Here is a 20698-nt window from a genome sequence, read left to right as displayed (position 1 = left end):
AAATTAACATAAAAATTTGAGAATTAGTCATGGCTACATATTTTTGGCCAGCACTGTAGATTGAAAGTCTGCTCTGATTTCGGATTTATATCTTAACATTCATTTTAACTTAACATTGTATCAAACATATCTGTTTACTGACGCACTTGCAGCCCACAACCTCACATTCTCGAATTCCGTCAGCCTTATCAGTACCGAGTACCATTATGTCATAATAGGGTACATAATACTCGTTTGAGGCTGACCACATGTGCTATTACATCTACAGCTGATTTATATGCCTTTTGTTTAACTAGTCATAACATGTTGACTAATTTCTTTTTATTTCAACATATGATCTATCAGTGATAGGGAACGATTCTGGCGACTTCTGTATATTTTCCTGTAAAATTCATCCACGAAAGATCATACCGTTATAGCGGATCACTATTAAAAAACGCCGATATGGAGTCAAAACCTGCCGTTGCAAAATCTACTCCAAAAAACGCTTGTCCAATTTGTGGGAACAACGAAAAACTACGAGTTTGTGGTTCATGTAATCAAGTGCGCTATTGCTCTCGCGAACACAACACCAACGTCAGCACTGGAATGCACATCGTATCAATTGCACGTCTCAGTCGAAAAAAGAGCGATTTCAGATGGAATCTCTATCTTACCTCAATGGAATGGTAGTTGTGGTGGAGATCAAGAGCGGGCAAGGTAATGGCCTTACGAATGATATGATCAATCACGTCTTCAATTCGCAAACCATTGCTTTGGAATACGTACGACAACAACTGGGCTATCGCCAGACGGAGAAAATGGAAAAACTTTCGCAAATGCCATTCTTGCAAGATCTGCTAGGCTTCATTGAAAGTGACCTTATCGTCTATCCTCGTCTCAATAGCTTTACCAGGGATCTTGACAATATGTATAAATGCATGAGAATACGCGGTGAGCTCAACGGGATGGCTATTTACCTTGGATGTGCGCTGGATAACGGCTTGTCGATGCATTTGAATGCGAGGGGAGATGCCTTTTTTATTGGCACAACGTCAACAGGTAAACCAGTCACTAGCAACGTGCTTTGGGGAGCTGCGAGCTTTATATACAAGGCTATGGATTACTACTCTGATGAAGATTACGCACCAGAGCAACGAGAAGAATTATTCCGCAAATGGGGTCAGCAATATCGTATGGGTACGTGGGAGCCTATGGCGGGAAGTGTTGGTCTTAACTTGTACCAGACAGACCCTTTCAAATGTCAGACGCACTGGACAACACTTGATCATCGTACACACTCGTAAGCTTATAAGAAACACGAGAGAGCACAAGGCTAGGAATGTAATGACGAACAAGAGCTTGCAGTGCATCGGCCTTTTCTTTGGAGGAGACTATCTCAGTTCACTTCGCTCGCTAATATTTGAAAAATGCGAATAGCTCATAAGAAAAGCCGCAAACATTCGATGAAACAGTGTCGCATTGGTAATAATTCAATGGAAATGTCGTATGAAGAGACTTTGGTTCTCGAAATCAAACTTTCTGTATCAATCACTTTCCAACAATGTCGAGATCTGTCGGAGCTTGTGGTTCAAAGGAAAAACTATTGGGCACACTAATTTAGGTCAAAGGCTGAAGTTTGCTCTGCTGTTGCACACACTGAGCTCACTTAACAAATTCTCTTCTCGGGCACAAAACCTCATACGAGATGAGCATCTATCATCTCGAAAGCTACAACTCGCTTCAAACACCAGGCGTTAGGTTTGACACAGTACCAGATTATGCTGAGCTTCTGGCTTTACTAAACTTGGTTATACCCTCTAGCGATGTGCTATTGCCTCCAGTTGAAACACCATTAACCGGCGACTCGCCTCCGATATCAACTCCTTTTTGTACATCTCAAGACGTTTTCGAATGCGCTTTCCAAGTTGATTCGTCAAGGTATTTGAGTGAACCCGTCAGCTCTGTGACACCAAATTTGCCATCTTCTGAACAGATCTCAGACTGGATTGAACCGATGCCGTATCGTTGTCTAGACCCCGCTTTTTCCTCCGATACCCCTCTGGGTGAATTACTGGCTTTTCTCGTAGCGGAAGATACAATTACCGTACCGGGAACGGATCAAAACAAGTCTAATGAGTGCCAAATTGTTGGATGCCACACGAAGAAGCAAAGCAACGGAAGGTGCATTCGTCACGGTGGCGGAAGACGATGCAACGTTCAAGGTTGCACTCGTGGAGCACAGTCCATGGGTCGATGCAAACGCCACGGAGGTGGTGCGCGCTGTACGATTGAAGGATGCACGACTAGTAGTCAAGGTGGAGGTCTGTGTCGTACTCACGGCGGAGGCAAGCTGTGCACTGCGCCAGGCTGCAAGAAAGGTACCCAACGCCAAGGTAAGTGTGCTACACATGCGAGTCGGAAGTGTAGTATTGACAATTGCTCAAGAAACGCGCGTTTTGAAGGCATTTGCAGCCGTCATATGAAAGAGAGGCAAAAACATTAGCTTGATTCTCATAAAGCCCCAGAAAAACGAAGCGATTTCAGCACCTCGTATTGTGATTAGCAACGTAAAAAGATGAAGCACGCACCACTCAGGCAAAAGTAGACGACTTATTTGATCATAACTCATATGAATTGTTCCATTTGTTTTCTCGGATCTTCAAGTCATTTAAGGCTGCAACAAACGGCGATTCTCTTCCTCTTTTGCCAATTTTTCCTCTTCTAATGTCTGCTTGGCTAATTCATAGCGCGGGTCTAGCTTCTCTTTCTTGTAAGCAGCTCCCAAGAATTGTGGGTCCGTTTCGGCCTTCTCGGCGTACTTCAAAAGCGCTTCCCGTGGGTCTTCTTCTCGGAAAGAAGACCGAATATGACTGCTCATGAAGTACTGAGTAAAAGTTGAGCTACCACTGATCTTACCACCCATGCCGGGACCAGTGAGTGGCTTCTCAGGTGCACGAGATTTCTTTGGGTCAGCACGCACTTTGTCGTACTTGCGCTTGTGCGAACCGGCCGACTCATCACGGTACATGGGCAACGCATTCGGATTGTACACCTTACCAGCGCCATCGATACGAACACCAGACTCGTGACTTTGCACTTTCAGCTTCTTTGTAGCACTCAATAGCACACCCTTAGTACTTTGCCTCGGATCGTAAAAAACACGACAGGTTCCCGTCGAGCTACCAACAAATAGTTGATTGATACCATGATGCCATTCCACGCATATTGCACTCTCGTCTTCCTTCATATCGATGCTAGCAACAGCCTCAACTAAATCAGACGTGTGAACATCTAAAAAAAGGACGCTTCCATGAAGGCCTTTGCCCTTTCGAACACACGTGCCGGCAGCAATTGTCGTGCCGTTGTGGTTAAAGGCAAGATTACAAGTGCCAAAGACCCCTTCAATTCCGCAAAATTCTTTCAAGCTCTGTTTTGTCTGACGAATATCCCAAACCTTTATTTTGTCGTCTGCACAAGACCGCGAGGCCATTAATTTACCATCAGGTGTAAATTGAATCGAAGAAATGCCCAAGTCACCTCCTCCGTCAATGTGAGCATCCCGGATAGTCACTGCGGCACCAGCGTATGCATGGCGTGGATCAATACACAGCACTTGGCCGTCCATCGTGGCGCCAGCAATTAATGATCCATCAGGATTGAACTGACAGGCCGTCACGCCACAACGCCGGCCTCGTCGATCTTTAAATTTAAACACAGACGTGTTAATGAGCTTGTCGAATGTCTTCTTGCCATCAAGAGACCAGAGGCGCACTGTTCCGTCTAACGAGCTCGTGATCACTTGATCACGTCTTTTTGGGTGCCATTGACCACCTGTCGCTGTGTGTGTATGCCCATGCGTATGTGCCATATCTACGACATACATGTCACCTTTTGCAAACTGTAACTCCTCCACACCTTCTCGTGTAAGAATTTTTGGCTGGGATGATCCCGTGACGGCAAGCAGACGGTCACCAGAAGGACTGTAGCTTACGGCAACGAGCGGATGGCCATCATCAACCTCGATGTCTCTAAATGGACGTACATGACGCGCCATACCAGCAAAATCCCACAGTTTGACATGATAGTCCATCGATCCAGTGGCCACACGAGCCCCAGGTGCGTCGACGGCGATACAAGCCAGCCCCTTTGTGTGACTTTGAAGCCCAACTTCATGCGTCTTTGGCACGCCATATCGAAGATCAACATCATCGACGTCTTCGTCATTGTCACTCTCAGACTTTACGTCAGATTGTTGCTCGTCTTCTATCCTTATCGAAGTATCAGAGACCTGAGGGGTGGTCTGCATCATTTCTGCAGTCATGGCTGCGATCTCAGCCTGTCGCTGATATATATAAGTAAACTATCGTTAAATTCACCATTGTAAGTACAATAAAGCAGTTTGATATTTCACTACCTTGTTCCTTTGCTCATTGACGACTGTCGACTGATTCGCACTGCTCTTTTGGTCGCCAAAACTTTGCATCTCTCGCATCATCCGCTGAAGCTCTGGATCTGAGGTTACTTTACTTGACTGTTTGGACTCACCAGTCTGAAAGACATAGCGTCTTGTACTAGCTCCAAACCGGATACAGTCTCCAGTCTGGAGTGGTCTTTGCTGGTTTGGCTTGATCTCATCGTCATTGACGAATGTTCCTTGAGCCGAGCCTAAGTCCATGACACAGACGCGATCTTGATTGTCATGACCAATTACAGCATGCTGCCGTGAGATTGAAGGATGCTGAAGCCACACATCGCTCTTTTCGTCGCTGCGTCCCAGAACGTAGCATGAGCGTGATCCAATCTCAATTTGCTCAACAAAAATGCCTTCTTTCTCTACTTGGAGCTTTGCTGCACGATTGCATGATGCAGGAGATCCCACCCTGAAGGAAGCAAGATAAAGTAATCAATAGGTCAGTGGCAATGAGAAAGCATTCTGAAGGATGGACTCGCACCACTTAGGCGTTTGAAATCCCATTTTTGAGTTTTATAACTATATGAAACTCTAGTCACAAAAATGATAACTTTTTCATTTTTTAGTCTTTTCAAAAGCTACATCACTTTTAGTAGAATGTAGTTGACGATATAAAATGTTTGTCAGCACATAGACCAGGCGCGCTGTGTATATAATACACCACGAGAATCTACGACGTTTGTAGATTATTATAACCACGGGATCCATCGTATATCGGATAGTTTTGTGAGACTAAGGTTTGCTTCAAGACAAATTGTAAGCTAACAAAGATATTCAGTTTTGATTTTAACTAGTCTTAGTTGTGATTTTCCAAGGGCGAGGCACCGTAAACCGTGCCCCCTGGAGGTTTGTATAGTTCCCTGAATTTTTTTAAAACGTCCTGCAAATAGAAAGATTTGAGTATACCATTGCATACCGCGTCTTATCTACCTCGACATCTTTTGTCGCCCGTACTAACAGCCTGAATTAAGCCATTGATCGCAAGATACACATTGGAAGATGAATACTATTGTTATTCTTAAGATTTTAGTGCTGCGTTGCAATCAAGCCTGCCAGTTACACGCGACTTGGCTGGGTGGTACTCGTGTCATCAACATCGCGTAAGTGGCTCTCATTCTGCGCTCACTACGATTTATAGTGCGCGGCTTTATTGACAGTTCCGCATTAATCGCACCTCGTGTTCTCTCGTGACGAGCTCCTATGTCAGCGAGTCGGCCAAAACGGTACAGAAGCTGATGTGTTTTTGCTGATTTGTTAGAAGTTGCGCTAGCTAACTGACAAAAGCGCTCATGGAATCTCGAATATTCTCATTTCACGCATCATTGACATGATGATGTGCCGATGTGAAAAGGAGATTGTTGACTAAACTCCGTTTCTCAAAGTGCGACATCGGACGCGTCATTGTATCGTCGTGTGCCCCGTCGGCAAGACGGGCCGACGGTAACCGCAAAAATCATTACAAGACAGACTTTTGTCAGCATTTCGCGTGTCTCTTTTGCACGTCGACAATCCAGCACGGTGGCGCATCGCTCAAGCTTGATTTCTTTGGCAATACTATCCCAAATGTTGTATTCTTTGAGTTACTCCTAAACTCTGACCTTTGATGTCCAATCATAGTTATGTGAAAATTTGAGCGAGTTGGCAGGTGGGTCCATTGCGAAGGCGGGGCAAAACCAGGAGAATAGGTTGTTGAGCTTGGATTTATGACCTATTACGAAGGCGCTTGAGCAATAGATGACAAATTGTAAAATGAATTGTCCGGTACTTAGTTTGGGAAGTAATTGCAACCCCTTAGCCTGTTGCTTACTCACTGGATGTTCTGATGAAGGTTTTTATGGCCTCTGACTACCTTACTCAATCTGATTCCCTCTATGGCGCCTATCCAGGCGCAAGCATCCCCATCTGGGTGAAGTCACATTGGCATTATCACTTTGAGCTCATTCATGAGTCTAAACAGTATTTTACCGGTAAAGCACTGCTGTCCATTCTGGAATGTTTAAAGGCTGAAATCGTCGCAACAACACTCGCGTTGCCATTCTCGATCAACTGGTCCTGCAGCAGGAGTATCAATTTCGAGTTGTCGGCCATGTTACACGATACTCAAAACTTGTCGAATAGCCCTTCAGCCAATTCTACGATCTCCACATTCATTTCTAATTGACCGGTGCGCTTGAGTACGTGCATCTATTTGGTATATACGCTTCAATAATAATTCGCCAATAGACATGTGTGTCTTTGGAACGGACAAGATTCCTTTCTGGGTTGACTAATTGCGCCGCAAAGCCTGCGGAAAGATCCCGCAAAGATAATGATAACCGTAGATTGATTAAAACCTCTATCCAAAAGGTCTTGAGCATGTGGCTCGGTATAGCCGCCAATTTTTTTACAGATTCAATGTAATATGTGTCTCATCGTATGAACCTTCACCGATCCCTTAAAATGATTGTCAAGTGGCGTGGGGTGCAGCAGGTGGTGCTGACATTAAGTATTTGGAAGCAAGCCTTACGCGTGCTCCAATTTAGCTCTTGCTAGACCAATTCAGCCATTACATGTCGTCTATACCGCTCCGGTTTTATCATGGGTCGCGCACGATACCAAGCCGAATTCAATGGGCATATATGCGTGGTCGTACTAGAGACTTGCCGGCTTAGAGCAGCAAGGAAAAAATGCCTAGCCAATGACAGTAAACTTCGCGCCTCTTAGTGTACTCTCACTACTTCAAATTACAAATACTGATTTCATGCCGTTTGTAATCATCTTAAAAAACAATTCGTTACTGCACACAGCGACACCCCCCCTTTACCACAACTCATTTTGAGAAATACATGTCCTTCTCTGCCAAGTATACCCTTGGAGTTTGGTCGACTTTAAGCACTTTTGGATGTCATTTTGCCTCGCCCCGATTTTGGATTGTCGTATGTTACGATATGACGCCGCCAAGAGCTTGGGCGCCGTTTTGTCGAAGCGCGTTGTTACACGCCTGCATTGTTATGCCTAATGCAGCCACTTTAAGTGGCCACCTCGGAAGAAAACGACATACTGCTTGGTGAGCACTATGCATTGGTTGTTTCACATGGATAAGTGGAAAAGCACATATGTACACACGTGTGGATCGTGTCGACGTGTTAAGATCATAACGCATGCGACGACACCTTGAAGCGGAAGGCCATACCCTTACTTTGGTGGCAGTCCATAAGTATAGACGTTGGTTTGGTCTTAAAAAGAAGCATTTGGTGATACGTGCCCTGTGGTCTTTGTTGCTAGTCTCAAAAAGGTGGGAATTTTTCTGCTATCGGCTACGGTATGATTGGAAAAGACATAGCCACGCATTTCGCAAACCAATTTCTCAACATTGCTTGCCGGGACGCTGTTATTTGGCCCAAGCTCCACAGTTAAGTTCTGGCAGTTTTCGTTCAAAGTGCTCAGCACTAAATTTGGCATGTATACTGCTGACGACTGCCAGATGAAGTGTACTAAATGTGTTGTGGATGATATCCGCTGAGGTACTTGTGCAAAGAGACCGCGGTGCTGGAACGAGTTGCCTTCACTATTTAAATACGCTTTGCCCTTTTACATAAGTCTATGCTTATACAGGCTTTGTACTATTTGCATATGAAAATAACTAATGATCGGGTGCCTTCGACACCGTCACAAAGTTCAGATCTTGTTGGGGAGAGGCTGTCGTTCAATTTCAACTTGGCTGCATCAGCCCGGCCACACTTCGCACTAAAGAGTAGTGATTCCTTCTCAATGAGATCGAGCGCCACGCGGAGAGTGCGCTGCGCTATAGATGAAAGCCAGTACATACAAAACTAACACGCCGATGCCAGAGGTACAGGAATATGTGGCGAGTCAAAGGTTTGATAGCATGTCATTATCATCCATAGACATGCAGTGTCCATAGAATACAAGCCTCAAATGCAATTACACCACATCGGATCGCAAAAAAATAAGTTGGAATATGTTCTTATAGTTCCAAAGAAAAAGCGAATACATAATTTGTTCTACTTTAAATTTTTTGAAGCCATACCACGATCGTGTCTATACGTACAGTTGGGTGTGATGAGCTGTACTAAAGGTGGAGTAGTGGGTGCACCATCCATTTTCGCTGGGCTACCCTAGTTCTGAGCCACTGGGCGAACCGCACGTCACACTGGTCGGTGATACAATCATAGAGCGGTTCTAAAAATTACCACATCTCAGATTCAAATGCATGTCAAGCCCCTAAAGAGAGTTGACATGCTACCATAATCAAGAGAGGTCGCGAGAGTCAGCTGTGAGAAATGTTCTCAATATTTGATGAGGAAGATGTCGTCCAGTTTCGCGTGGATGTTTGGTGGACCGATGGATGTTCAGCAGCTATTATCGGTATCTAGTGATGTAGATGACAAGTCATCGTTCATAAACTTATGTATATTTGACCTTCGAAAAAAAGCTCTGTCGCCGTTGCCGCTCGCCGCGAAAAAGCCGCAGTGTAACCCTACGCAGCGCACGTTGCAACAGCGACGACTGAGCGTATTGTGTGATCAAAGCTGGTTGGCATCTGTAACAGCTGCTTAGTAGATACAAGATGGGATGTTAGCAGAAATGAATGGATGCGGTGGATTGTAATCTCTGCGATTGCGTTCTGCTTCGAACTTCGTTAAGGCTGGCATGAATAGACGCTCCGGGTGGCCACTCGCTTCGTCAAAGCTGGCATGAAATACCTTGAGACAAGTTTGATGGCGTGAAATCTTCAGCTAGCGCACTAAATGACATTGTACTTATGGTACTTTCGCCAGCTTCAAATAATTGAGATAAGTTTCTGATGAAGGGCACACGGTTTCCCAACCGTTGGTGCTTCAAGTGGGGCGGTATTTCTCTGGGATGCTGTGGAAAGTGCTCACGAAGCATCTCATAAACTCATGATGCTCTTGGTGTGGGGCCAAGACACGCACGTGCAGAGGTTACGTACCACCGCAGCGAGCAAATTCAGATGGTTTGAAACCGTAACCTCGGGGAGATGATTTGGGCAAAATGTTGCATGTCTCTTGTCATAGTATTTACAGCAAGCTTTACGGAAGGGTGTGCAACCCCTTTCATCGGTAGAAAAGCGCATGGAGCACGAAATTCGTGCAGCAAGAGGTGCTAAGCGAAAAGAAGAGAATGTGGTGCGCCGATATCAGATCGACCGTCTTCACTGGAAATAAGTGTCGGCACTTCGGACCAAAGAGCAAGCTCAAACATACCATCCGCAGTAACGCGCCAGGGAGATCAATGTTTGAGTCAAATAAGCTCATATTTTGTGCACATCCTACGGTATTTGCTGCATTTCAACAATTTTGTCGTGATAATCAGTTTCCTCCACTTTTATGCTGATGGTCCTGGCTTCGTCGAGTACTTTCAGCGTACACGTAGCGCAAGAAAGAGATTTATCAAACACATTCTTCGCAAGGTCACCAATGAAGTGCCAGCCGCCTGCCATCTTTAGCACCAGTCCCGCTTTTAATTTCGAATAGATACGCCTCGCCTTTCTTTAAAATCAGTGCTCGTAACCTTTTGAAAAATTTGCATAAGGCTTCAATTTTTCTTGTTTGATTCACCGATACGCGAGATGTGACACTAAGTAGCTTCGGGCTCTTGTTTATTGGCGATACTCTTATGCGGTTTTGATCGTCGTGTGGGGCTTCTTGACAAAATTACAAACTAAGTCCAGCTCTTCACCTCCTCCATTCATATGACATCAGCGAGAAGCCGCTTATCAGCAGCCAAAATTCTTTAATGCAAATCTGACCGTTATCGACTGTCACACCTGAAAGTAGTTATAGCTACGCCTTCTAGTAGCTGTGATTGTGAATGATATTTGTGCTTGGAGAAGTCAAGCTCGTGCTTGTATACGCAGTCCTGAATCAGTATCAGGTCCTATTAAAACCATGACAGATTTCGAGATAAAAAATAAAAATGCAAAAACGAGTGATCTGGCCGTTTGATCGTTAGAGCGTGGTGATTAAAACCCGTCAGAAGTTGGTTTGCAGCTTTGCGAACTAATGATGCGGAGCGTTCTGAGCTTTGTGCTTGCACTAGATCATCCCATTATAAGTGCCTCACACAAAAAGTTCTACTTGGGTATGTAAGAGGCTGACCGAGACAGCCCCAAACGTGGCACGCGCAATTGTGCTTATGGAGAAATTTTTGATAAGAATGCGGTAAAATAGCAAGTGAGTTTTGGTTCCAAAAGCTACATGATTAACATCCGTAGAGCTCTCAGAGGTTCTATGTATAAAACTTACACATAATTAAACATTTGAAGTTGATATAGAAAACCTCGTCTTCTGAGGTTGACCACAGGAAAACGTTGAGAAACTTGAGCTTGAAGTCTGAGTGGAAAGTTTCCCGCAAAAAAGACTGACTTGCGTGATTGACATCAGATGGAAGACAGCATCGGTCTCATCACCCACGCCGATTCCCAAGTAGGGACCATCATTCTTTCTTACTAGTAATGAATGTCATTTTTCCCTGATTAGTACAGAAAACATTCGTGGTATTTTCCAATGATGTCATACATGCAATCTGTCAAACTGTATTTTATTATTGTTTGTTCCCGAAAGAACGTCAACGGTGATGTGTCCACCTTCATGTTATAGCTAGGTAGGCCCAGTACTGGGCATTGTCCTCGAGTCAGTGACTCGCGCGTTGGGCGAAGGATGCTGCATCTGGTTGTTGCTGTTGTAGCGACGTTTAAGCGAGTGCAATTACGGTAGCTGGTCAAGACTAAGCGAACTCACTGTTTTGAAGCATCAAGGTCGAGACTCTTATGAAAACGGTAGCAAACGGCATTTTTTGCCATGCATACAATAAACAGAACTTGATTGAAAGCTACTTTTTTGCGCATCTGGGCACCTGGACCCATATCTGACAGAAAGAAGAGATATCATGGCGCGGACGTAAATTTTTATAGCTGGAATCAATTTATAGATCGTGTGAGTCCTCAGCTGATCAGTAGCCAGGGTGCAAATGGGACCCGTCTCCAAGTACGAGTCTGTGTTTGATTCTACGTTTGAAATGTCATTGATATATCTCGGTATCAGGAGGTCAAACTCTTTTGAGTAAAAATGAGACCATTAAGATGCTCATTTTCGTGCACTATAAGTACGAAAACTTCAATTGCGCAGAATACCGACAAGAATCTTGGTTTTCAATTAGTGTCTTACGACTTGACAGTTTCATGGCTCTTGCCGGACAGTGACGATAAAATGTTGGGGATGGGATCTTCACCAGAATCTACCAAATGCAGGTCACTATGCTTTACCTCTAGTACGTAAGATTGTGCTTGGTCGATGTAAGACACGATAATAAGCAGTCACCACCATCAGTGAACTGTCCCTCGATCGCTTCGATATCACAGGCAAGAGGCTTGGGGTCTTCGAGTGACGTGTTGTTGGCCGCTGGTCTACGCGTGGATAAAAGACAGCGTCATGAGCAAAAGGGAGCTGTGTAAAATTGCCGTTGAGCACGGGCGTAATAAGCAACAAATCCAAAGCGATAGAGACGCCGCTATTTGCACGCTAAGACCATTTGGGGCTCGTCACTCGGACCAAGGGTGAAGGTGATACAAAAGCCGGCGACGATGTTGGCGCAGCTGAAGGGCGAGAGTAAAAAAAAGAACCCGTGACTCCCCAAGTTAACCAAACACCCATCCCATTTATGTTTTTGCACTGTATGATTCTGACGGTTATGAGCAGACGTTTGTACCACGCTTGATACTCAGTGCAAAGCTTGAATTCTTTACTCGTGTGACGAGTGAAGGCATGGCATGTGACGACGAAGGAGCGGCTCAACAAGCAGCATAAACAGCAGAGAAATTAGCAAGTAAGTGGCGGTGGAGAGGGGTTTGTCTCAGATTTGGCTCGTATGATCACCGGCAAGATATTACTTATAGGCGTGGAGTACAAATCTTTTTTTAACATGATATCCTCCCTATGGCTTGGATTTGTAACGTTGGTAAGGAAAAAAATGCTGCAAGGTGTGATGTAAGTTAATTGAGTCAATAGTACACGTGCCCTTGTGAGATAGGGCGGGTCGCACAATCTTGTGCGACCGTACACAGGTGTGGATTACACAATTAGCGTGATAACACAGTGATATGGCTACACCGTAATAAGAAGCCACCACGTGGCAGAATTGCCAGTAGTAATGCTACACTATGTTAATTAGATTTTACTATATTAATTGCTATAACAATTCGGAAAGCCTAGGGTTTTAGATATTGCCGCAGCTAAAACAATCAAATACAGTAAACAGAAGTGTTCGTTTGCCTAAGTTAAGGTTTTTGTACTAAGAAATTGCGGATTGCGATCCGCTAAACTTGTTCTGGATTTGGAAAGAATGTAAAATCGGTGACCTTAACTTTGCTTTCTCTTAGCAAAGAGCTACGGCAGCCCCACTGAGCTAGTTCGAGCCCAAATTTTGACCTGTAAAATTTTTCTCCAATTTATAATACTATCTGGTCGGTATGTCTCAACGCCTCTGATATAATGGCTGTATGCTTTTTCGATAGGTTGATGATATACACACATAACCATCGCACCGCGAACGTGTCGTAAGACAGTCAGTCTGGTAGACAGGAAGTCATCGACTTCTTTACGGACTATGAGTGGGCTGACATCATGGGATGGCGGTGTATAGCCGATAGATGAACGCGCTGCATTGTTCAGCGCAAACTATACGAGTGGCAACATAGCGCTCCAGCGCCTCGGCGTCTCAGCGCAGACGCTGTGAGGAACGTCCTCGACGACGCGAATCACGCGCTCAGCCTGACCATCGGTCTGCGGTAGGTCCGCTGATGACATAGTCAACTTTGTGCCCAGCACCCTGAAGAGTGTAAATCAAAGCTTCCCAGTGAAGCGCGGGTCTATATCAGAGACAATTGACTCCGGGAGTCCATGTTGTCGAAATACACGATTGACAAACAGCGTCGCTGTACCCACACTGTCGATAGTACTGCAAGAGAGCCATCTTGCTCAAACGGTCGATGAAGACCACCGCACCCGTCTTGCCCACCGAGTGTTTTGGCAGGCCAAGCACAAAGTCCATAATCTTGGACTGCCAACACCCGGAGGGTTTCGATAAGCTGGCCAGCGGCGCTGCCGCATTCGGATAGGGTTTCACCCTCTGACACGTCTCACACGTACGCACATATGTGCTCGTCCACTTTTACAGCTTGAGCCACCAATAGTGGCAGCTCACCAAGCTGTACGTGTTCTCACGACCGAGATGATCACAAAGTGGGGTGTCGTGGGTCTCATAGAGGATACGGTATTTCAAAGTCTTATCATGAGGAACCAAAATTTGTGGCGTATTAGTTGAATCGGTGCTATAATACAGCAACCCGTTACCCAACCAAAATCGGAGTAACCGTGCGCGCAATCGCGCCGACAATTTTTCTTGTCCGAGTTTCCAAACCCCTAGCCCCAAGAGCCTGTAGCAGCGCTACACTCATACTGTCATCTGCGTATGCGGCGCGGATCGAATCTGCCACTGACGAAGTCACCGTCGTGACATGAGCAAGCTCATAGTCCGGTCTGCGTAACAACGCATCAGCCAAAGCATTCTGCTTTCCTGGCTTATACTTCACCTTGAAGTTATATTCTGCAAAGAAGGAGAGCCACCTGGTCATCCTCTGCCAGAGACGAGGCGACTGAGTTGCAGTGCGTAGTGATGCATGATCTGTGCAGTTCACAAACGGCTTTGAGCTAAGAAGGTGTACCTGAACTTGACAAGTGCATACTTCATCGCAAGTAATTCCTTTTCGTGAACTGGGTTGTTCCTCTCCGCAGCCTTAAGCTGGCGAGAGTCGATCGCGATCGCCCGATCCCGCCCCTCGGCGTCTGCTTGCAGCCGTTGACAGCCGATGGCAAAGTCCGAAGCGTCACAGACGACACTAAAGGGACGATCGAGGTCTGGCAACGCCAGTATTGGTACATGAAGGAGGCTGTCTTTGACCCTGTCAAAAGCCTATCAAAACTCGGTGTCCCAACATCATTTCGTATCCTTATTAAGAAGATTCGGCAATGGCCGTGCCATTCCGAATAATTCGCGCTATACTTGTGCACGTAGCTGGCGAGGCCGAGCTTCCTTTTGGTTCTTTGGAGCCGGCCAGTCCAGAATGGCCTGACCTTAGCGGATCCACTCGAAGGCCACGTTTACAATGAAGCACCTTGAAAAGGAAATTTCTTCCGCGCCAAAAATGCACTTATTGGCATTAGCATATAGCTTATTCGTGCGCATGCACTCGAGCACCGCTCTTCAATGGACGATGTGGTTCTCCTCATCTGTCCTCCCAGACCTCACACGGCTGTGGACAAAGATATCGTCGAAGTATGTCTGTGCATACGCCAGATGGGGCCGAAATAACTCTGTCACAAGACGATTAAATGTTTTTGGTGCATTTGACAGCCCTTGGGACATCACCAGCCACTCTCAGAGCATCCCGCTCGAAGTACTAAATATCACTCGCTCTCATGAGCAATTTGTAATAACCATCGACCAAGTCGAGCGCGCTGTACTTTGTACAGACAACCATATTGTTCCGAAAAATATCCTTTCCAGGTATTGGCAATAGAACCGTCATAGTGGCAGCGCTTAGCTTATCATAAGGGTGAACGATACGCCACTTGCCATTCGGCTTCCGGACACAAAATGTGGGTGTCGAATGGGGAGACTTGATTTCACACACCATTTCTGCCTCGTGCCTTGCACGGAACAAGGCGTCAACGACGTCACACTGCTCTTTATGCAGGGCCATTGGCGTGTTACGCAATATTTGATTCCTGGTACTAGGCCAATCTCATGACGCACACCTCGGTCCGAAGTTTGGACCGACGGCGGATCTTTGGAGACGACGTATTGAAATTACTTTACCAAAGAATAAGCCGAAGTATCCTTCAGGATCGACGATCAACTTCGTGCGCTCAGCACCCTCTTAGTGTTCTCCAAGACAGCTTCATCCAAAAACGACGACGAGTTAATTTCCTCGTTTGGTCTTATATTGAACACCTCGGCTAAATTGCCTGCCTTCAAGGCACCGCTAAAGTCTTCGAAGGTCATCTCGTCCAGCTCAAGAAGAGCATCTACTGTGGGAATAGCCTCGAGGGTGACGTCGCTGTTTTTTCTCTCTCGTCCTGCCGTTGGCAAGGTTATATAGCTGCCCGCTATCGTCTCCGGTAGACGCACCCTTGGCCAGGGTCGACGCCCTGCATAGTGCAGATAACATACGGCTTCACTGTCCCCTCTCAATAGAGGTTTTACGTCTCATCGAGACCAGTGGGAACACGCACTGGGTGCCGTCCAGTGTTCCCACTCCCTGCTCCATCGGAGCCTTGATATTTTTACAACACCCGACTAAGAGTTGCTATTTCCGCAGTCTTCGTCCAGTGGATAGCGTGCCACTCTTGGCATGCAGCGACTGTTCCAGTACTTGAGCAGCGCTCAGTGGGTTATGTTCCACTCCACGTTCGGTTCGCAAGTCACGCTCGGGGCCTTTGTTCAATACACCTTCGGTGTTTGACAACTCAGCTACTCCGATATCTAACACATTGACCGTCCTGGTCCAGTGCCCGCGCCAATAGCGTATCCACTTCCTAGTTGATTAATCACCAAAGTTCCACTAGGAGACGTACGCGTAGAGCCCAAGGTCTTCGACCTACAATCAACCCATGATTCATGGTGTATTAACCATGCCATGCCGAGGATAAGGTCATAGTTTGCATCCATGTACAAGACTAGACAGCGTTCTACGCTACTCAAGTCGCGAAACTTGACACCGAGGTCCTCAGAGACCCTCGGCACCGTGACACAGGCCCCATCACTAAACGAACAGTGAAGCTGTCACTCAATCGCGCTTCCAGCGCCTCAGCATACAGCTGGCTCAGCAGCTTGGGGCTAAACTTCCCATATAGTCTAGGCGGATAGGATAGCTGGCTTTCACCCAGCTGTGGGAACTATTCTCTTTCTCAACAGCTTGGAGCATTCCCTCCTCTTTCTCAGCATTGCTGAAATCCATTGCATCAGGCCCGCTCGACGAGCTCTCAGGGTGTGAATTTCAACCAAGTCGTGCCGACTTAAGAAATTCGGCAGTCAATGCCACGCTCACCGCTTCTTCAAAAGAAGACGGATCGACACTGAAGACTTCCATTTTGGCCACGCCAATGCGGAGGCCCTCCATTAGGACAGTCACTCTGACCGCCTCGGGAAGAGGATCTGCTGCCATCCTGGCAGTAAGAGTTCTCAACTCTTGGACAAAGTCCACCAACTCCTTATAGCCCTGTCGGACAGCAAGGAATCGCGATCTCACGCGATATGCCTGATTAGGCTGCGAGAACACTCGCAGAAGCTGACGCTTCAGCTCCTTCCACGGGAGAACACACCTTCAACTGAAGCACCGCACGTGAGTGTCCATTCTCACGCTCGGCCCCGCTAGCGCCACATGCTGTGCTCGTTTTAGAGTGTGGCGGATGTCATAGCCTCTCTCATCTAGAGTAGAATGTATCGCAGGAAAAACGCACTGTAATATTGAGAATCGAAACGTGAGCTTTAAATTTCAACATATCTCGGCCTATCTCATCTATTATCTAGAGTAGAAGATTCTTTCCATCCTTACCCTCAAAGGTCTTAACGTTACCATGAGCGGCTTGGCTCGAAAGGTATCATCTGTCGTCGACGGTGGCGTCATAGACGCTGTCGACACTGACAGCTCCTGCTGTTAGTGCTCTAACAGAGCATTTTCATATCTTGAAAACGCTTCTAGACGCTCGCTTATGGCTTCGGGCCCTTGTGCAACGAGGTGCTCCACGCCCTCTGAGCCCAGCAGAGACATCAGCTTATCAAGCCCATCTTGCATGCCCTGGGGCAAATAGGAGTATTCCTCCATCCTCACAGAGGATCGGTCGTAACGACTCAGGTGTAGATTGACTATGAGTGCTACCAAGTGCAGCGGGGCCTTTGCTTAGACAAAGCTAAGCTAAAGTCACCGACCTTACGTTCTTCCAAGGAACGTTTTCAGTTTTATGTTGGTGTAATGCGGGTGCGAATGCCTTAGCAGAGGAGGATTTTAAGCTGTGCACTTTGTTTCTCATGTCTCACCTGACAGATGCTGCACATAATTTGCTGTATGTCAACCACTTAACACGTGTGGGGGTAATACCGTCTAATAGCTTCGCTAACTCAATATAGTAACTGGCGACGGAATTTAGACTGGTTTGACAATATGAAAGAGGTGCGATCATGCCTCGTCTGTGTTTTGAAGATTAACATGGCACTCGAAATGTGGAATTTGATAGAAATATGGACCACAAAATTAAGTTAGTTACAGACAAGGTTTTGTTTTTTCGAAGAGTAACATACAGACGATTCGTTGCCATCGTTATAGCTACAGTTTAGAGTTCGGAAATAATGTCTGGTCGCCGGGAAAGCGATTGTACACCGTGCCTTTACTCGTAATACGTAGCATGCGTCCAGCATTATCAGACTCACGCATGCCAGCGGCGAAGGCATCCACAACAACCTTGACAGGTAAGAGACCACCCATCATCTTAGTGTATTCTGGAGCATCCTTGTCGGCCGAGCGACCCATTTCTGTCTCGGCAAAAGCCGGACACATTCCGAAGCAGCGGATATTATCCGACTTCTTAAGCTGATAAAGCGAACGGGTGAAACCCGTGACACCAGCCTTGGCCGCCGCATATACGGGTGAAAACGGCACGGGGAAGAGAGAAGCCATACTGCTAAGATTCACAATTACACCTTCCTCGCCATTAAGTGTGCGCTTGAACTCACCGATTGCAAATTGGGTACCTCGAATGAGTGCAGTTAGATCGATGTTAATAACATTCTCCCAGGTGGTACTTTTGGAGTCATAGAATGTCAAATCTCCGGCAATACCAGCATTGTTTACTAGAACGTTTACAGGCGTTCTAAAGTGATTGCTGGCGTATTCAAAAGCACGCGGAAAACTGTCTTTCGCAGTTACGTCCTGACAGTCCCAGCACACGTTCTTCTCGCCGTGCTTGCGACGCAGTTCCTTCCCCGTGGCTTCCAGCTCGTACAGATTGATATCTGTTATCATGACTTTTCCATGGCAGGCCAGAATTTCTTCCGCAAAGGCACGGCCAAAGCCGCGGCCGCCGCCCGTTACAATCGCAACAACCTTTCGGAATTCCATTGAGATAAAAAAATGTTGAGAGCTCACAGATTTAACACAACAGACTCCTGGTTATCAAATCTCACAATTCTTAAACCAATAATTCGGCGTAATATTTAATGCTGGTATCACGTCATTTTGAAAAATAATTTGTAGTACTCATTTGCAAGGTTGCCTGTCATTTCAACGCTCTGACTGCATACTACCGCCCATCCAAAAATACAAGACCTTTAAGACTGCGTAACCAAGGGTATCATTCAGTTACTAATTGCCTTTATCTGACTGTGTGTGTTGCACTTCATATTCAACAAGTACTATAGCGACATCGAAATCAAACAAAAAAGTATTTTTTACTGTTCCAGTTTCAAGCTGCAGTTACATGTACCATCGAAGTGACCATGACATTGCAATTTCACCTTGCGGATCAAATATGCATGTAAGCGCAAGTCAAATATAATAAACTAAAAAGGCATCCTTACTGCCGCATCTTCGCGATAAATAGAGATGCATTCTGACTTTGCTGACCATTATTTCCTGTCGAATTCTCTACGACGCCCAGAAAAGTTTAAGCTTCTACGTCTTGCTGCCTATCCACCAGCGCTCGTGCCACCTTGATCGCCAGCATATATCAAGATGCAATAATGGTAACAATGTGGTTAAAAATCGGCAAAAGGATCCTTGCCGTTATAGACTGGGACAATTGCATCGTCCATCGAATCTGGATAAGGATCAAAATTAGAAGTGTCATTGGCCGTACCGACGCGTGGAATAATCGGAGCGGCACCCTTGCGAGCTAGCAGTTCCTCCCAATTCACACCAGAAAAAAACTTGTGCTTCTTTATATCCTCAACGCCGTTCTTAAGACAACCATACCGCTTTGTGAGATCAGCTGTAAGCATTCGCTTGATCAAACCCTTTGCATTTCGGTCAAAAAAACGTGGAAAATTCAGCTTTCCCGAAAGTATTTGCTGGTAAATGCCCATGGGGTCGTCATCGCAAAATGGCGGCTGTCCTGCAAGCATTTCATAAAGCAATATACCCAAAGTCCACCAATCCACTCCTTTGCCGTGTCCTTTGTTCAGTAATACCTCAGGTGCGATATACTCTGGTGTGCCGCAGAGTGTGTACGTCTTAAACGCCACTCGCTTGGCAAAGCCAAAATCGGTGATCTTTATGTAGCCTTCACTATCAAGTAGTAAATTTTCGGGCTTCAAATCGCGATAGATGAAATCCTGATTGTGCATGTATTCAAAAATGGCTACCACCTGTGCTGCATAAAATTTGGCCGCATTATTGTCGAACCGTCCAGCCTTTCGAAGGTGTGTGAAGAACTCGCCCCCAATGACGTACTCGAGCACCATATATAAAAATTTGGTATCCTGGTATGTGCCTGCCAAGTTGACAATAAACGGATGATCCAGACATAACAAGATGGACTTTTCCGAAAGCATGTGCTCGACCTGCTGCAGTCGAATTATTTCAGCCTTCTTCAAGATTTTAATCGCCCAGTATGTGTTGCTCGCCTGCAAAGACAAAGCCACTACATCTTCAGTCGCTCGAGTCAACTCCAATCGATCACTACACACAACTTACTCTGTGCGTCGCAAAGCGTACGCGGCCAAACGAACCGGTACCTAATGTCACACCCATTTCAAATTGTGATCCATCAAGCGGAGTTGCGAACTTGTGCGAGGTCTTAACAGCGTTTGAAGTGGCCATCTGAGCTAAGATTGTCTACTTTCAACGCCAATGCTCAGCGAAAGTAAATGCGTCGATCCCTTGCGCTGGTGGGGTGTCTGTGTATGGCGAAACCTTCGGTATGGCGAAACCCCAGCGACCTTGTCACTTGTGTCTTTTTTTGGCGATGGGGTTTGTCGGTGGTTATTTGCTGCGTTAAGTATTTTTGTTTAGCGATCGCAACCCGACGCTCCGTTTCCGTCCTCCACCTCTCAACTAGCACGCAAGGTTTAACAATAGTACAGCAATTGTGTACGGCTTACGGCTGGTCGGACCTCAATTTAACCGTCATACACGCGAAAAGCCGCAAGCTAAATTACAGAAAGAAATAT

At 46.0% G+C, this 20698-nt stretch overlaps 7 protein-coding genes across 7 annotated transcripts; 3 read left to right on the top strand and 4 right to left on the bottom strand.

The window, feature by feature from the left end:
* Positions 1-665: 665 nt before the first annotated feature.
* On the top strand, positions 666-1286 carry PHALS_09743 (uncharacterized protein; the record flags this gene model as incomplete). The annotated part of the gene is made up of 1 exon (XM_024725054.1): positions 666-1286. The coding sequence occupies one exon, from the start codon at positions 666-668 to the stop codon at positions 1284-1286; it is 621 nt and encodes a 206-aa protein (XP_024575869.1).
* A 4-nt stretch (positions 1287-1290) lies between these two features.
* PHALS_15389 (uncharacterized protein) lies at positions 1291-1683 on the top strand. The gene has a single exon (XM_024725053.2). It carries the CDS (start codon positions 1410-1412, stop codon positions 1596-1598), a length of 189 nt encoding a protein of 62 aa, XP_024575868.1. The 5' UTR covers positions 1291-1409; the 3' UTR covers positions 1599-1683.
* A 4-nt stretch (positions 1684-1687) lies between these two features.
* PHALS_09742 (uncharacterized protein) lies at positions 1688-2465 on the top strand (the record flags this gene model as incomplete). The annotated part of the gene is made up of 2 exons (XM_024725052.1): positions 1688-2163; positions 2225-2465. 2 exons carry the CDS (start codon positions 1688-1690, stop codon positions 2463-2465), a joined length of 717 nt encoding a protein of 238 aa, XP_024575867.1.
* Positions 2466-2650: 185 nt separating this feature from the next.
* On the bottom strand, positions 2651-4957 carry PHALS_09741 (Uncharacterized conserved protein, contains WD40 repeat; the record flags this gene model as incomplete). Its single annotated transcript, XM_024725051.1, has 3 exons — positions 2651-4324; positions 4397-4862; positions 4935-4957. 3 exons carry the CDS (start codon positions 4955-4957, stop codon positions 2651-2653), a joined length of 2163 nt encoding a protein of 720 aa, XP_024575866.1.
* Positions 4958-11076: 6119 nt separating this feature from the next.
* Positions 11077-11342, bottom strand: PHALS_09740 (uncharacterized protein; the record flags this gene model as incomplete). The annotated part of the gene is made up of 2 exons (XM_024725050.1): positions 11077-11155; positions 11218-11342. The coding sequence occupies 2 exons, from the start codon at positions 11340-11342 to the stop codon at positions 11077-11079; spliced, it is 204 nt and encodes a 67-aa protein (XP_024575865.1).
* A 6516-nt stretch (positions 11343-17858) lies between these two features.
* PHALS_09739 (15-hydroxyprostaglandin dehydrogenase) lies at positions 17859-18650 on the bottom strand (the record flags this gene model as incomplete). The annotated part of the gene is made up of 1 exon (XM_024725049.1): positions 17859-18650. The coding sequence occupies one exon, from the start codon at positions 18648-18650 to the stop codon at positions 17859-17861; it is 792 nt and encodes a 263-aa protein (XP_024575864.1).
* Positions 18651-19041: 391 nt separating this feature from the next.
* On the bottom strand, positions 19042-20348 carry PHALS_09738 (agc pka protein kinase; the record flags this gene model as incomplete). The annotated part of the gene is made up of 5 exons (XM_024725047.1): positions 19042-19045; positions 19109-19175; positions 19225-19239; positions 19387-20152; positions 20223-20348. 5 exons carry the CDS (start codon positions 20346-20348, stop codon positions 19042-19044), a joined length of 978 nt encoding a protein of 325 aa, XP_024575863.1.
* Between the last annotated feature and the right edge of the window lie 350 nt (positions 20349-20698).

The sequence above is a fragment of the Plasmopara halstedii genome, assembly GCF_900000015.1.
Source record: "Plasmopara halstedii genome assembly, contig: Scaffold_430, whole genome shotgun sequence".
NCBI lineage: Eukaryota > Oomycota > Peronosporomycetes > Peronosporales > Peronosporaceae > Plasmopara > Plasmopara halstedii.
Note: the sequence above shows the minus strand (reverse complement) of the source record. Positions and strands in the feature narration are given on the sequence as shown.